The sequence below is a fragment of the Dendrobates tinctorius genome, unplaced genomic scaffold, assembly GCF_039654945.1.
Source record: "Dendrobates tinctorius isolate UK_male_01 unplaced genomic scaffold, ASM3965494v1 ptg000158l, whole genome shotgun sequence".
Lineage (NCBI taxonomy): Eukaryota > Metazoa > Chordata > Amphibia > Anura > Dendrobatidae > Dendrobates > Dendrobates tinctorius.
Window position 1 is genome coordinate 23,181,850 of NW_027361825.1, and position 17,149 is coordinate 23,198,998.

The window sequence follows — 17,149 nt, forward strand, 5'->3', positions numbered from 1 at the left end:
ATTATTATTATTATTATTATTATTATTATTAAGTATAGGTCAGGAAAGTGTATACTCAGTCATATAGGTCAGGAAGCTGTATACTCAGATGTATAGGTCAGGAAGGTGTATACTGGGAAGTATAGATCAGGAAGGTGTATACTCAGAAGTATAGGTCAGGAAGGTGTACACTCAGACGCATAGGTCAGGAAGGTGTATACTCAGAAGTATAGATCAGGAAGGTGTTTACTCAGAAGTATAGGTCAGGAAAGGTGTTTCATGTTTGTAAATGATTAAACCTGCAATCTATTGCTCACTGTTATCACCCATTTTAGGTTAGGGCAGTTATACTGTAGTGTAAGGCTATGTGCCCACGTAGCGATTCTCAAGCAGATAATTCCTGAGCAGAATCGCACACTCTGCTCCCAGGAAAACGCATGTGGTTTTTGACACGCTTTTTAAGCGTTTGTCAAGCGTTTTAGCATGCGTTTTCGCCAATACAATTGATGGTATGCGGAATCGCGGGCAATTCCGCAAAATTAATGAACATGCTTGCATTTTTTACCGCTAAGCGATTCCGCAGCAGTAAAAAACGCACCATTGGCACAACATGTGCGTTTTCTATTAGGAATGCATGGAATGCTTTTTTTAAGTGTTTCCGCGGCATAATCACGCATTTAAAAACGCAGCGGAAACGCTTAAAAAACGCTACGTGGGCACACAGCCTAAGGGCGGTTTCACACGTCCAGATAATTCCGGTACCGGAAAAACCGGTGCCGGAGCTATCCGTGTCCGTGTGGATACGTAGGCCAACCGTGTGTGATCCGTGTGCTATCCGTATGTCCGTGTGTACCATCCGTGTGTGATCCGTATGCTATCCGTGTGTCTGTGTCCATGTAGCGAAATAATTGGTTTCAATATTAATCCTATGACTCCTAAAAACGCACACGGACGGCACACGGATGGCACACGGACGCCATCCGTGTGCGGTACGTGTTTACACGGACCCATTGACTTGTATGGGTCCGTGTGATCCGTGTGGTTGCACAAAAACGGACATGTCAGCGTATTTTGCACACGGATACACGGTCCGTGAAAACACGCTGACCTCTGCATAGACACATTCATTAGAATGTGTCTACGTGTGTCAGTGTCTCCGGTACGTGAGAAAACTGTCACTACACGTACCGGAGACACTGACGTGTGAAACCGCCCTTATAGTAAGGCATGAGTAGTACATGGGCGTGTGTAGTATCAGCAGCTCTGCACTTAGGGGAGCACTCTTAAAATCCATATTGCGACAGATCAATACGATTGAAAAACAGGTTTTTCCCACAACTTACCAGATTGTCCAACTCCGGGTTGGAGGAGAATAGAGGTTTTTCTGTTCTGACCTGGAGACATGAAGCAGAAGGCAGGTTATTATTATCTGTTGGGCCGGCACGGCGTTCATCCCCCCCGTCTCCCATCAGTCCTACTCCAGATAAACTTTGCGTTTTAATCTCCAATAATCTATTAAACTGTTGATCTTCCCGCCTGGCGCTTCCCGGGAGAAGCCTCCACCGCGGCCTCCTGACAGCATCCTTCGCTTTTATGTCCTAAACCTTTTTGGTTTCGCCATCCATAAAACATCAGCGCTCAGATATCGAGATTTTATCCTAATGCCCAACTTCAAAAAAACAGCAACAACTGTAGCAGGAGCAGCGAGTGATTGGGGCTTGTTTAAGTGTTACCCATTGATTTCTCCCCCCTGACGCCCTTTTTATTTTATTGCGTAAAAAGAGATCACAATTTAACCCTTCGTATCCTTATTACACGAAGCTTGAACACATCACACGCGACGCCGCCATCCCTTTTCTTTACAGTCTCCCAGGCTTGTATCGACAGCCAGGCTCATTATTAGTCATTATGCTCACACTTATAATTACGATGCTGTCGCACATATGTCGAAGGCAATGGATCGTCTTATCGTATGTATGTGCTTGCGCGCCTTTTTAGGGGGTTTTGCACATATCCATTTCCAAGGTCCACTTAAGAAGTCAGTATCCTCCTTCCTACATCCTTACGTTGTGCGCTTTTGTGAAGGTTTTACAATTGTTTTAAGAAGTTTCTAAAATAGTTGGGTGTGGGAATTTTGGTTTTTTAAATAGCGCCACATTTGGCAGGTGGTTGAAGCTGGTATTGCAGCATTTAGGTAAGCTGTTATACCAGACACATCCTGTGCACAAAAGTAGACCCTATTTTTTTCCCCCTGCATGGGACCAAATTCCCAGCACTTTCCAAAATACGGCAATGCTTGTATAGGGAAAACATTCTGGGACTTGCAGTTCCCCTGCAGTCTCTCCTTGTGTAATTAAAAAAAACAAATAAATGAAAATGTTTGGCCCCGATTCATTTTTTTTAAAATTTTTTTGCACAAGTCAAAGTTTGGATTTATTTCTATTCTGGTGCCAAATTTTGTATGTTTTTTGCATAATTTTTACACTTATTTTTTTAAGCCCTCGCATCATTTGTGACTTTTTAAACTGTTGCAACATTTTTACCCAATGTTACTCTATTTAGTGGAGTACAAAACCTAATTTTTTTTTTTTAAACGAAAACGCAACATTTTAAAGCTTATGAAAAGGTTTTTACGACATTTTGCTAAAAAAAAGGAGTAAATAAAGCAACAAAAAAAAAGCACGTTTGAAAGTTGCACCAGATTTATTTGTTTTGATGCATTTGGCGCAAAATCCGAAAAGAAAGGCGAATCTGGGCCTTTATGTTTCTGCTGCATTTAAAAGGAACCTCCTTACCCGCCACCCCCCCTGATAAAAATAGTGTGGGGGGTGTTTCCTTAAATATGGAGCTCCTATGAGACCCCCACGACGGCGAAGATGCATCGATCACGCGGCCACCTGGTCTTTGTATGCTGTCAGCATTCGGGGGGCTTCTAAGGGAGTCGTTTTGCTTTGTGTTAATTAAATCCACCTTCTTTGCAGACCGAGTCTCTTGATAAAAGCCACCACATCTAAAGAACCGTCGGCGGCTCTCCGCTCTGCAAGTCGCACTGACCTGTTTGGCAAATACAGCGATGTCTTCGTTGAATGAATCCGAGGAGCACACGTCACCCCCTGGGAAGGAGCCGGAATTATCCCGTGGCGAACAAGTAGCCAGCTCACACTTCTCAAACACCAGCGCCAGCAGGGGAAACAGGGGGTGTCTGTGCGGGAGGGGAGATGTCACAGTTACGCGTCAGGTCATCACGTGGGGTACAGTGAAATCACACAATATACAGAGCACGCTCACCCAGCTGCTGCCTCAAGAGCTCGCAATCTGTTCACAATGGCAAGTTTTTATCGAAAATTCCTCTTATCCAGACATGGAAGATGGCGTCGCGTGCCATAAAAATGCTTCCATCCACCATTGATGATGCTCTATCACAGATACGTCTCTGGGTATACTTTATATTGGGCCAGTGTATGAAGACGTCTGTATTTTTAGCCGCACGCTCACACGTGTCTGTATATTTATAGTCGGGCAGTGGGTGGTATAGTGTTACATACCGGCTCTTTTTCACTACTTTAATGAGCATTTGAAATCTCCTGCTACGAATTGTGACTTTTTAAAAAAAAATAATTCAGGTTCGTGTTTAGATTGCAAGCTCCTAGAATCAGAAAACTGTGCTGACATTACCAGGCCTCTGACACCAGATATAGGTGCAGACATAATTCCCTACATATACAGAGCCAGCTGACATAATACTGTATATATACAGTTATAATGAGGGAGCAGACAAAATATATATATATATACACACACAGATAAAATAAGAATAAGGGGCTCAGCCACTGCAATGGCCGTCAGGGGAACATGAGATTAGAGCGTGCAGACCCCCAGCAGGGTTAATCACTCAGATCATAGGTAAATTACAGGGATATATGGAGCTCAGGATGGTCCTGGCCATGAGAATAATCACAGACACAAGAAGGGCAGACACATATATCTGTGGTAACACTACGACGTAATCCACAAATGTACACTGCAAAAATCAGGGCCAACGCGAGAGCGGATTCTTATACAACGAGGTACACAATAATAAAATATATATAGCATATTCAGTATCAGCTACTACATGAGTATAGAAGGAGAGAAAGACAGATACATGATAGATAGATAGATAGATAGATAGATAATATATTTCATATCTATCTATCATCTATCTATCTATCATCTATCTATTATCTATCCATCTATTCATCTATCATCTATCTATCAAATATTATCTATCTATTATCTATCTATCATCTATCTATTATCTATCTATTATCTATCCATCTATTATCTATGTATAATCTATCATCTATCTATTATCTATCACCTATCTATTGTCTATATTTCTACCTGTCATCTATCTATCTATTATCTATCTACCTATCTTATCTATCTAAAATATGAAAAATTGGTGCAACACCATCAATAGACAAATAGTAGGGTGCAAAGCGTCCCAGATCTGGCCTGTCCTCCAATATATCCAATAAATAGAGGCAGCACTCCCATACAGAAAAAAATGTAATGGCCCATAGCGGCAATGGCGACATTTCAGTATAAATGACAACCTTCCTCAAGTTATTTGGAGTTATTTGGACAGAAATGTCACCATTGCCGCTATGGGCCATTACATGTTTTCTGTATGGGAGTGCTGCCTCTATTTATTGGATATATTGGAGGACAGGCCAGATCTGGGACGCTTTGCACCCTACTTTTTGTCTATTGATGGTGCTGCACCCATTTTTCATATTTTAGATAGATATGAAATCTATCTACTGTATCTTAACTATCTACTGTACCTATCAATCTAACTATCTATCTATTGTACCTATCTATCTATTATCTAACTATTATCCTTCTCTCTATCCATCTATTATCTATCTATCCATCTATTTTCTATCCATCTATTATCTATCTACCATTGTATCTATTATCTATCTATCTATCATCTATCTATTATCTATCTCTCTATCCATCTATTATCTATCTATGTCTATCCATCCATCTATTATCTATCTATCCATCTATTATCTATCTATCTATCTATCTATCTATCATTGTATCTATCTATTTCATATCTCTTTCTCTTAGTAACTTAAACCAATGTGAATAACCATGTGAGATTTCCATATACAATAGCACACTACAGTCTGCTACACATTACACCCTGTGTGCACAGATCTGGACCCGTGCACAGTGCAGGGAGGTGATTGTATAATCCCATACATAGAATTTATATATATATAATACCAATAAAGGGAATGGCCAACAACTAATTCCACCCAATACACCAGAAAGTAACTCTATACACGTCACATACGTTGCTCGCCTCTATGTACGAGCCCCACACCACGGAGCAAATGCGACTCCTCATGAAGGCCGTCCATGCTCGCTCTACAGGCCATCGCCAGCATTAGCACAGGCCTTGGTGAGATCCATGGACCACAGAGCTCGCAATCACACAACACACGTTACTCTGCGGTCCTGATCCTGTGATGGATGTGCGTGAGGGACACTTAGGGAAATTCATAAGTGTACATTTGTATAACACATAAGTGAACACCGTGGACGTATCGTTCAAGCAGCTATGATCCTGTAAGATCTGCAAATGTTATATTACGCCAAGGGGTCAGCAGCACTAATGTGCAGCCAGCAGTGAGCTCATGAGGCGCCAGCATTGCTTACCCATAAATCTCATCCTTCTCCCTTTTCAGGCCATCGTTGCTGCCCATCCCGGGGGGCATAGGGACCCGATGAGGTGCCCCAGCAGTTCCATAGGGTGAGCTTTGGCTTAGGGGGTGATGCTGCATGGCTCTTCCGGGGTGCGCATCCCCAAATCCTGTTAGGGAGATCCCATCTAACCCCGAGTAGTGCACCATCTCATCGTACTGCAAGCACAGGACAGGAGAGGTTACTCAATACATCCCTGCAGATAGATACATGTATCACATGCAGAACAAGTATTGTGCACAACATGGCATGCACTTTACATGTAGCAGAGCTGAAAGGGTCATTTTACGGTTTGGTGGATACCTCCATGGAGTCTGATAATCAATAAGTGCAATAGAAATCCACAAGAAAAGACTGTGACACATATGACCAACTCAGCTCTGCTACATCTGGGAATAAAAGATGATCATAGTATATTGCAGTCACCATGCACGTACCATATACTGCACATACAACGTATGATCTAGGCGTCAATACCATAAATACATGTACAATATTGTCTGTAAAGTCTACACACAATCACACAATGCTCTAATGACCAGCTACAAGTAATATATATATATATATATATATATTATTTTTGTGCATATATCACTTACATTATTTTTTCACCAATGAAAGAAATATAATTCATAAATGAAACAAATTCAATTTCCATAACTAAAATATAAACATTTTTATTTAAAAAAAAATCATGCAATTAAAATTAATATTTTTTTATTATAAATACAAAAATAAAAACTCCCAAACCTCTCTTTTTTAATTACATCTCTCCCTAATACACTTTTCCTTCTTATTTTTTAAATAGATTTTTACAACCCAGAAACCGGTCCTGTAATATAAAACTAAACTTTTAGTATTTTCCCTTAAAAGCAGAAATGTTCTATTAGGCACTAACCAAAAACAGCAATCTGAAACAATCCCTAATCGTCGTTTGGATGTGAATTTGGATTATTTGGAGAAGAAAATGTATTTTATTGATTTTCATACATAATGGGTGAACCTAACACTGGATCACTTGTCTAAAAAAAAATTACACTTATTGTCAGGCCTTAATTATTGACTTTATTTTTTTTTTACATAGTTTAACAGTTTTAGAGGGGGCAAAGAAAAAAATCCTCATTTTATTATCCTTTTTCATTTAGCCTTGCTGTATTACAGTAATTTATGCAAATCGTCAGTGATACGTGCATCAACCTGAGTAAATTATCCTCTTCCTAACACACAATATATTGTATTATTTTTTATTTAGTAGTTTTCTTCCCACACTCAGTTCTCTCCATTCCCAAACAGCAATCAGTCAACTGGAAAGAAACTTTTGTAAAATGCAAATCTCTGTCCAGAAGCCCTTCTCTCCTCACATTTTCCTGCCTCGGCCCTGGAGACAGGGGAAAGTTTGGACAAGTGTGTGAATTACTACTGAGCACTTCTACATGGTGCAAACCTACTGGAAAGTATAAGATTACAGTATACAGCAGAGAACAATCTATTACCTATCTATCTATCTATCTATCTATCTATCTATTTATCTATCCCATATCTATCTATTTATCTATCTATCCCATATCTATCTATTAATCTATCTATCCCATATCTATCTATTAATCTATCTATCCCATATCTATCTATTTATCTATCTATCCCATATCTATCTATTATCTATCTATCTATCTATCTATCTATCTATCTATCTATCTATCATCTACTCCAACTATACAAACATACACACACACATTTTATATGTATTGAAAGATTTATAGATAGATGATAAATAGATAATAGATAATATTTTATAGATAGATAATAGATAGATAGATGATAGATAATAGATAGATAGATAATGTATGTTTTACACATTACACACAATACAAATAAACACAACTGTGTATATTATGAACATTTCATTATGTTTTATATATTTTTTTTCTTGGTATTGTTTACACTTACAAATAAATATTTATACTTTTTACTATGTTCTTTTTTCCCCTATTTTACACATGAATAAAAACTTTAGTCGACTTCTTTCCTTCTTTCATAACCATCTACATCCCAGTCAAAATACATATTTATGGTGTATACGGTATATATATATATATATATATATATATATATATATATATATATATATTATACTATAAAGCAGCAAGGGGGAGCTGGGGCAATAAACACATTCATCTCTCTAACTTCACACATTTAATGAGGATGACATTCCAATGTTAATTTGTGCAGAACTAATTAGAGCAATTGTGTTATTTGCATAGTGATCGGGTGTGTTTGAGGTTTGTGCCATATATATATATATATATATATATATATATATATATATATATATAGCACGTCATGCTATGCAGAGAGTATATGAGGCCATAAGACTTATGATATGTACATTATATTATCAGGAAATAAGGTTGCAGGACTTTGCGGTGTATTTATACACACAGTGTCCAGTATATAAAGCTACAGGACTGTGCTGTGTGTAATGCAGACATGATAAAATCAGTATAAAATATTGCAGGACTCTGCTGTGTTCATACATACAGTATACAGTCAGTATACACGCATGGAGTATTATATTTGTGTGTATTTATACATATATATAGTCAGACTATAAGGTAACATATAGAGATAAGTGTATATATAAATATGTGCGGAGGCAGCAGCAGGACTGTTCTCAGGCTGGAGATAACATCTCTTCTGCGGCTAGAGACAAGGAAACTTCAGTTGCTTGGAACAGAAAGTTTTCTACAAGGGAAGAAGTGATCTGGAGCCTGGAGGAGGCTGTATACACAGTGCAGGGAGCTGCTTGTGCAGAATAGAAAGCACTGCCAAGGACTCAATGTGTACTCAGCATGTATGTGTGTGTATATATATACATACATACAATACAGGACCTGTGCACTATAATTGGAATATAATCTACATTTCCTAAAAGTAAAGCGTATTTACCAGCATTGTGGGTGTTATTGAGAGTCTTGCAGTGTTAGAGGTCCATCATGCATCCAGAAGAAGGAGCCAAAGAAATACCCTAAAAAAGTAGGCTGATACAATGTTGGGAAACTGCTCCTGTACATCCTGTGTGCTATGTGATAAAATGTGTCCAGTATAGTCTATGATATAAAGGATTCCGTTTCTTTTCTGGTGAGTCTGGCATATAATATGTACATTTTATGTGTCTAGTATATGTTATGTGTTTACCGAAGGGTATAGTATCATTTAGGTTTCTAGTGAAGTATATATGATACATTTACAGTATATGTTAGCGCATTGTGTGGACAGCACTTTACAGTACATGTGTATAGTGCCTGATATACGTCCAGTAGGTCATGTTATAGATCGGTGTTGTATACTTTTGAGTGTTTTAGTCCATAGAGTATCCAATGTGCTGTTCTATAAGGGGTCTAGTAAGCTATGTTATATATTGGTCTGGTATATTATAGTATGGATTGGTGTTTTGTTATCTAGTATCCAGAGTATGTTACATGAGTCTATTATACATTAGTCAAGTATATTATATCATATATTGGGCTAGTATATTATAATATATATTGGTTTTGTATAGTTTTAGTGTCTATTATCTAGTATATTATGTTATCTATGGGTCCAGTATATTATAGTAAATATTGGTATATTATATATTGTTCTTGTATATTTTGAGCGTTTATTAGGTAGTATCCAGAGTATTATGTTACATATAGGTCCAGTATATTATTACAGTACATAGTGCTCTTATATATATTTTAAGATCTATTGGTTTATTATATTAACATATACTTGTTTAGCAGAGTTTGACTGTTTATTATCTAGTATCCAGAGTATTATGTTACACATGAGACATGTGTATATTGGTCTATTATAGTATTTATTGGTCTTGTGTAGTTGGAGAGTTTATTATCTAGTATCCAAAGCATTATGCTACATATGGGTCTAGTATATTATGGTACATATTAGTTTTTTGTAGAGCTCTGAGTGTTGATTATCTAGTATAGTATATATTGGTTTTGTATAGTTTTGAATGAGGATTAGTATATTCTGTTACGTTTGAATCTGGTATATTATAGTAAATATTGGTTTTGTATAGTTTGTGTGTTTATTAACTAGTATGTTATGTATGGGTCTAGTATATTATAACATATATTGGTCTATTATAGTATATGTATAGTTTGAGTGCTGATTAGTGTACTCTGTTACATTTGCCTCTGGTATAGCATAGTATATATTGGTTCTGTATAGTTTGAGTGCTGATTAGTATACTCTGTTGCATTTGGCTCTGGTATAGTATAGTATATATTGGTTCTGTATAGTTTGAGTGCTGATTAGTATGCTCTGTTGCATTTGGCTCTGGTATAGTATAGTATATATTGGTTCTGTATAGTTTGAGTGCTGATTAGTATACTCTGTTGCATTTGGCTCTGGTATAGTATAGTATATATTGGTTCTGTATAGTTTGAGTTCTGATTAGTATACTCTGTTGCATTTGGCTGTGGTATAGTATAGTATATATTGGTTCTGTATAGTTTGAGTGCTGATTAGTATGCTCTGTTGCATTTGGCTCTGGTATAGTATAGTATATATTGGTTCTGTATAGTTTGAGTGCTGATTAGTATACTCTGTTGCATTTGGCTGTGGTATAGTATATATTGGTTTTGTATAGTTGTGAGTTCTGATTAGTATATTGTGTTACATTTGGCTCTGGTATAGTATAGTATATATTGGTTCTGTATAGTTTGAGTGCTGATTAGTGTACTCTGTAACATTTGCCTCTGTTATAGTATAGCATACTATACAGTATATTGGTTTGGTATAGTTTTGAGTTCTGATTAGTATATTGTGTTACATTTGGCTGTGGTATAGTAAAGTATATATTGGTTCTGTATAGTTTGAGTTCTGATTAGTATACTCTGTTACATTTGGCTCTGGTATAGTATATATTGGTTTTGTATAGTTTTGAGTTCTGATTAGTATATTGTGTTCATTTGCCTCTGGTATAGTATAGTATATATTGGTTCTGTATAGTTTGAGTGCTGATTAGTGTACTCTGTTACATTTGCCTCTGGTATAGTATAGTATATATTGGTTCTGTATAGTTTGAGTGCTGATTAGTATACTCTGTTACATTTGGCTCTGGTATAGTATATATTGGTTTTCTATAGTTTTGAGTTCTGATTAGTATATTGTGTTCATTTGCCTCTGGTATAGTATAGTATATATTGGTTTTGTATAGTTTGAGTGCTGATTAGTGTACTCTGTTACATTTGCCTCGGTTATAGTATAGTATACTATACAGTATATTGGTTTGGTATAGTTTTGAGTTCTGATTAGTATACTCTTACATTTAGCTCTGGTATAGTATAGTATATATTGGTTTGGTATAGTTTGAGTGCTGATTAGTATACTCTGTTGCATTTGGCTGTGGTATAGTATATATTGGTTCTGTATAGTTTGAGTGCTGATTAGTATACTCTTACATTTGGCTCTGGTATAGTATAGTATATATTGGTTTGGTATAGTTTGAGTGCTGATTAGTATACTCTGTTGCATTTGGCTGTGGTATAGTATATATTGGTTCTGTATAGTTTGAGTGCTGATTAGTATACTCTTACATTTGGCTCTGGTATAGTATAGTATATATTGGTTCTGTATAGTTTGAGTGCTGATTAGTATACTCTGTTGCATTTGGCTGTGGTATAGTATATATTGGTTTGGTATAGTTTGAGTGCTGATCAGTATATTCTGTTACATTTGCCTCTGGCATAGTGTAGCACATTTCGGTCCAGTATTTATAATAAGTGTCCAGTATGTTGTATATGTGTCTAGCAGAATATAATGTGATGTATCCAGGAGTGCAGTAGTGGCTTCCTATGAAGTGTCATGTGAGTGCCCCCCACCCAGGCTAAATCACTGCCCACCCTACAGAGCCCCAGGCTGCTCTCTGCCCATGTAGCCGGCCTAAGGAGCATGCTAGCCGGCTGCAGCTGCCTTGCCCACCCCGGTCACAATGGTAGAAGAAGGAGGGCACCTACCCTTTGTGCCATTCCGCCTGTGCTCGTCCTTGTGGCTGGAGACAATGGGAGGTGAGGGCGCTAGCAGCAGCAGCTCCTGGCTGGAGGGGAGCACAGGGCTGGGGGACAAGGTGCTGGGAGCTGGAGGGCTGGAGGCTGGAGCATGGAGGGGACGCAGCGGAGAGGAGCTGCTCTCACAGCCGCCTGTCCATCAATGTGTCACGGAGCAGATGAGTGATGAGTCCTGCTGTCTGAGCCCCTGGAAGAAGCTCCTGCTCCGCTCACACAGCAGACATGCCGGCTTCCTGCAGGAGGATGGTGCTGGGCAGCGGCAGCTCTGGCTGTGATGTGTGCTGTGCTGTGTACAGGGGGTGATGATGATGTTGATGATGATGATGCTCCTCTCTCCCTCCCTCTTTCTCCTCTCTCCAAGCCCTGAGCAATGAGCAAACCCGGAAATAGAAGAGCCTTTAACTCCTGCACTGCCTGCCCTGACCAGTCCTGGAGTGCACTGCCCCCTCCTTGTGTGATACCAGCACAGAGCAGGGCACACACCAGTCACTGACTCCCTGCACAGAGGAGAGCACACACCAGTCACTGACTCCCTGCACAGAGGAGAGCACACACCAGTCACTGACTCCCTGCACAGAGCAGGGCACACACCAGTCACTGACCCCCTGCACAGAGGAGAGCACACACCAGTCACTGACTCCCTGCACAGAGGAGAGCACACACCAGTCACTGACTCCCTGCACAGAGCAGGGCACACACCAGTCACCGACTCCCTGCACAGAGGAGAGCACACACCAGTCACTGACCCCCTGCACAGAGGAGAGCACACACCAGTCACTGACCCCCTGCACAGAGGAGAGCACACACCAGTCACTGACCCCCTGCACAGAGGAGAGCACACACCAGGCACTGACTCCCTGCACAGAGGAGAGCACACACCAGTCTCTGACCCCCTGCACAGAGGAGAGCACACACCAGTCACTGACTCCCTGCACAGAGGAGAGCACACACCAGTCACTGACCCCCTGCACAGAGGAGAGCACACACCAGGCACTGACTCCCTGCACAGAGGAGAGCACACACCAGTCACTGACCCCCTGCACAGAGGAGAGCACACACCAGTCACTGACTCCCTGCACAGAGGAGAGCACACACCAGTCACTGACTCCCTGCACAGAGGAGAGCACACACCAGTCACTGACTCCCTGCACAGAGGAGAGCACACACCAGTCACTGACTCCCTGCACAGAGGAGAGCACACACCAGTCACTGACTCCCTGCACAGAGGAGAGCACACACCAGTCACTGACTCCCTGCACAGAGGAGAGCACACACCAGTCACTGACTCCCTGCACAGAGGAGAGCACACACCAGTCACTGACTCCCTGCACAGAGGAGAGCACACACCAGTCACTGACTCCCTGCACAGAGGAGAGCACACACCAGTCACTGACTCCCTGCACAGAGGAGAGCACACACCAGTCACTGACTCCCTGCACAGAGGAGAGCACACACCAGTCACTGACTCCCTGCACAGAGGAGAGCACACACCAGTCACTGACTCCCTGCACAGAGGAGAGCACACACCAGTCACTGACTCCCTGCACAGAGGAGAGCACACACCAGTCACTGACTCCCTGCACAGAGCAGAGCACACACCAGTCACTGACTCCCTGCACAGAGCAGAGCACACACCAGTCATTGACTCCCTGCACAGAGGAGAGCACACACCAGTCACTGACTCTCTGCACAGAGCAGGGCACACACCAGTCACTGACTCCCTGCACAGAGGAGAGCACACACCAGTCACTGACCCCCTGCACAGAGGAGAGCACACACCAGGCACTGACTCCCTGCACAGAGGAGAGCACACACCAGTCACTGACTCCCTGCACAGAGGAGAGCACACACCAGTCACTGACTCCCTGCACAGAGGAGAGCACACACCAGTCACTGACTCCCTGCACAGAGGAGAGCACACACCAGTCACTGACTCCCTGCACAGAGGAGAGCACACACCAGTCACTGACCCCCTGCACAGAGGAGAGCACACACCAGGCACTGACTCCCTGCACAGAGGAGAGCACACACCAGTCACTGACTCCCTGCACAGAGGAGAGCACACACCAGTCACTGACTCCCTGCACAGAGGAGAGCACACACCAGTCACTGACTCCCTGCACAGAGGAGAGCACACACCAGTCACTGACTCCCTGCACAGAGGAGAGCACACACCAGTCACTGACTCCCTGCACAGAGGAGAGCACACACCAGTCACTGACTCCCTGCACAGAGGAGAGCACACACCAGTCACTGACTCCCTGCACAGAGGAGAGCACACACCAGTCACTGACTCCCTGCACAGAGGAGAGCACACACCAGTCACTGACTCCCTGCACAGAGGAGAGCACACACCAGTCACTGACTCCCTGCACAGAGGAGAGCACACACCAGTCACTGACTCCCTGCACAGAGGAGAGCACACACCAGTCACTGACTCCCTGCACAGAGGAGAGCACACACCAGTCACTGACTCCCTGCACAGAGGAGAGCACACACCAGTCACTGACTCCCTGCACAGAGGAGAGCACACACCAGTCACTGACTCCCTGCACAGAGGAGAGCACACACCAGTCACTGACTCCCTGCACAGAGGAGAGCACACACCAGTCACTGACTCCCTGCACAGAGGAGAGCACACACCAGTCACTGACTCCCTGCACAGAGGAGAGCACACACCAGTCACTGACTCCCTGCACAGAGGAGAGCACACACTAGTCACTGACTCCCTTCACAGAGGAGAGCACACACCAGTCACTGACTCCCTGCACAGAGGAGAGCACACACCAGTCACTGACTCCCTGCACAGAGGAGAGCACACACCAGTCACTGACTCCCTGCACAGAGCAGGGCACACACCAGTCACTGACCCCCTGCACAGAGGAGAGCACACACCAGTCACTGACTCCCTGCACAGAGGAGAGCACACACCAGTCACTGACTCCCTGCACAGAGCAGGGCACACACCAGTCACTGACTCCCTGCACAGAGGAGAGCACACACCAGTCACTGACCCCCTGCACAGAGGAGAGCACACACCAGTCACTGACCCCCTGCACAGAGGAGAGCACACACCAGTCACTGACCCCCTGCACAGAGGAGAGCACACACCAGGCACTGACTCCCTGCACAGAGGAGAGCACACACCAGTCTCTGACCCCCTGCACAGAGGAGAGCACACACCAGTCACTGACTCCCTGCACAGAGGAGAGCACACACCAGTCACTGACCCCCTGCACAGAGGAGAGCACACACCAGGCACTGACTCCCTGCACAGAGGAGAGCACACACCAGTCACTGACTCCCTGCACAGAGGAGAGCACACACCAGTCACTGACTCCCTGCACAGAGGAGAGCACACACCAGTCACTGACTCCCTGCACAGAGGAGAGCACACACCAGTCACTGACTCCCTGCACAGAGGAGAGCACACACCAGTCACTGACTCCCTGCACAGAGGAGAGCACACACCAGTCACTGACTCCCTGCACAGAGGAGAGCACACACCAGTCACTGACTCCCTGCACAGAGGAGAGCACACACCAGTCACTGACTCCCTGCACAGAGGAGAGCACACACCAGTCACTGACTCCCTGCACAGAGGAGAGCACACACCAGTCACTGACTCCCTGCACAGAGGAGAGCACACACCAGTCACTGACTCCCTGCACAGAGGAGAGCACACACCAGTCACTGACTCCCTGCACAGAGGAGAGCACACACCAGTCACTGACTCCCTGCACAGAGGAGAGCACACACCAGTCACTGACTCCCTGCACAGAGGAGAGCACACACCAGTCACTGACTCCCTGCACAGAGGAGAGCACACACCAGTCACTGACTCCCTGCACAGAGGAGAGCACACACCAGTCACTGACTCCCTGCACAGAGGAGAGCACACACCAGTCACTGACTCCCTGCACAGAGGAGAGCACACACCAGTCACTGACTCCCTGCACAGAGGAGAGCACACACCAGTCACTGACTCCCTGCACAGAGCAGAGCACACACCAGTCACTGACTCCCTGCACAGAGCAGAGCACACACCAGTCATTGACTCCCTGCACAGAGGAGAGCACACACCAGTCACTGACTCTCTGCACAGAGCAGGGCACACACCAGTCACTGACCCCCTGCACAGAGGAGAGCACACACCAGTCACTGACCCCCTGCACAGAGGAGAGCACACACCAGGCACTGACTCCCTGCACAGAGGAGAGCACACACCAGTCACTGACTCCCTGCACAGAGGAGAGCACACACCAGTCACTGACTCCCTGCACAGAGGAGAGCACACACCAGTCACTGACTCCCTGCACAGAGGAGAGCACACACCAGTCACTGACTCCCTGCACAGAGGAGAGCACACACCAGTCACTGACTCCCTGCACAGAGGAGAGCACACACCAGTCACTGACTCCCTGCACAGAGGAGAGCACACACCAGTCACTGACTCCCTGCACAGAGGAGAGCACACACCAGTCACTGACTCCCTGCACAGAGGAGAGCACACACCAGTCACTGACTCCCTGCACAGAGGAGAGCACACACCAGTCACTGACTCCCTGCACAGAGGAGAGCACACACCAGTCACTGACTCCCTGCACAGAGGAGAGCACACACCAGTCACTGACTCCCTGCACAGAGGAGAGCACACACCAGTCACTGACTCCCTGCACAGAGGAGAGCACACACCAGTCACTGACTCCCTGCACAGAGGAGAGCACACACCAGTCACTGACTCCCTGCACAGAGGAGAGCACACACCAGTCACTGACTCCCTGCACAGAGGAGAGCACACACCAGTCACTGACTCCCTGCACAGAGGAGAGCACACACCAGTCACTGACTCCCTGCACAGAGGAGAGCACACACCAGTCACTGACTCCCTGCACAGAGGAGAGCACACACCAGTCACTGACTCCCTGCACAGAGGAGAGCACACACCAGTCACTGACTCCCTGCACAGAGGAGAGCACACACCAGTCACTGACTCCCTGCACAGAGGAGAGCACACACCAGTCACTGACTCCCTGCACAGAGGAGAGCACACACCAGTCACTGACTCCCTGCACAGAGCAGGGCACACACCAGTCACTGACCCCCTGCACAGAGGAGAGCACACACCAGTCACTGACTCCCTGCACAGAGGAGAGCACACACCAGTCACTGACTCCCTGCACAGAGCAGGGCACACACCAGTCACTGACTCCCTGCACAGAGGAGAGCACACACCAGTCACTGACCCCCTGCACAGAGGAGAGCACACACCAGTCACTGACCCCCTGCACAGAGGAGAGCACACACCAGTCACTGACCCCCTGCACAGAGGAGAGCAC

The 17,149-nt window shown here is 44.2% G+C and overlaps 1 protein-coding gene across 4 annotated transcripts in view; it reads right to left on the reverse strand.

The window, feature by feature from the left end:
* The window catches only part of MEIS3 (Meis homeobox 3), a 314,711-nt gene that overhangs the window by 44,063 nt on the left and 253,499 nt on the right, over window positions 1–17,149 (reverse strand). For 2 of the 4 annotated variants that reach the window (XM_073549113.1, XM_073549112.1), the window contains exons 1-4: window positions 11,760–12,178; window positions 5,695–5,897; window positions 3,034–3,181; window positions 1,323–1,373 (exon numbers count right to left, since the gene is read on the reverse strand). In XM_073549113.1, the coding sequence (XP_073405214.1) occupies window positions 1,323–1,373; window positions 3,034–3,181; window positions 5,695–5,897; window positions 11,760–11,771 (414 nt within the window). In that variant the 5' untranslated portion in view covers window positions 11,772–12,178. Of the gene's footprint in view, window positions 1–1,322; window positions 1,374–3,033; window positions 3,182–5,694; window positions 5,898–11,759; window positions 12,179–17,149 lie in introns of those variants that run through there. The other 2 variants (XM_073549110.1, XM_073549111.1) reach the window with 2 other exon arrangements.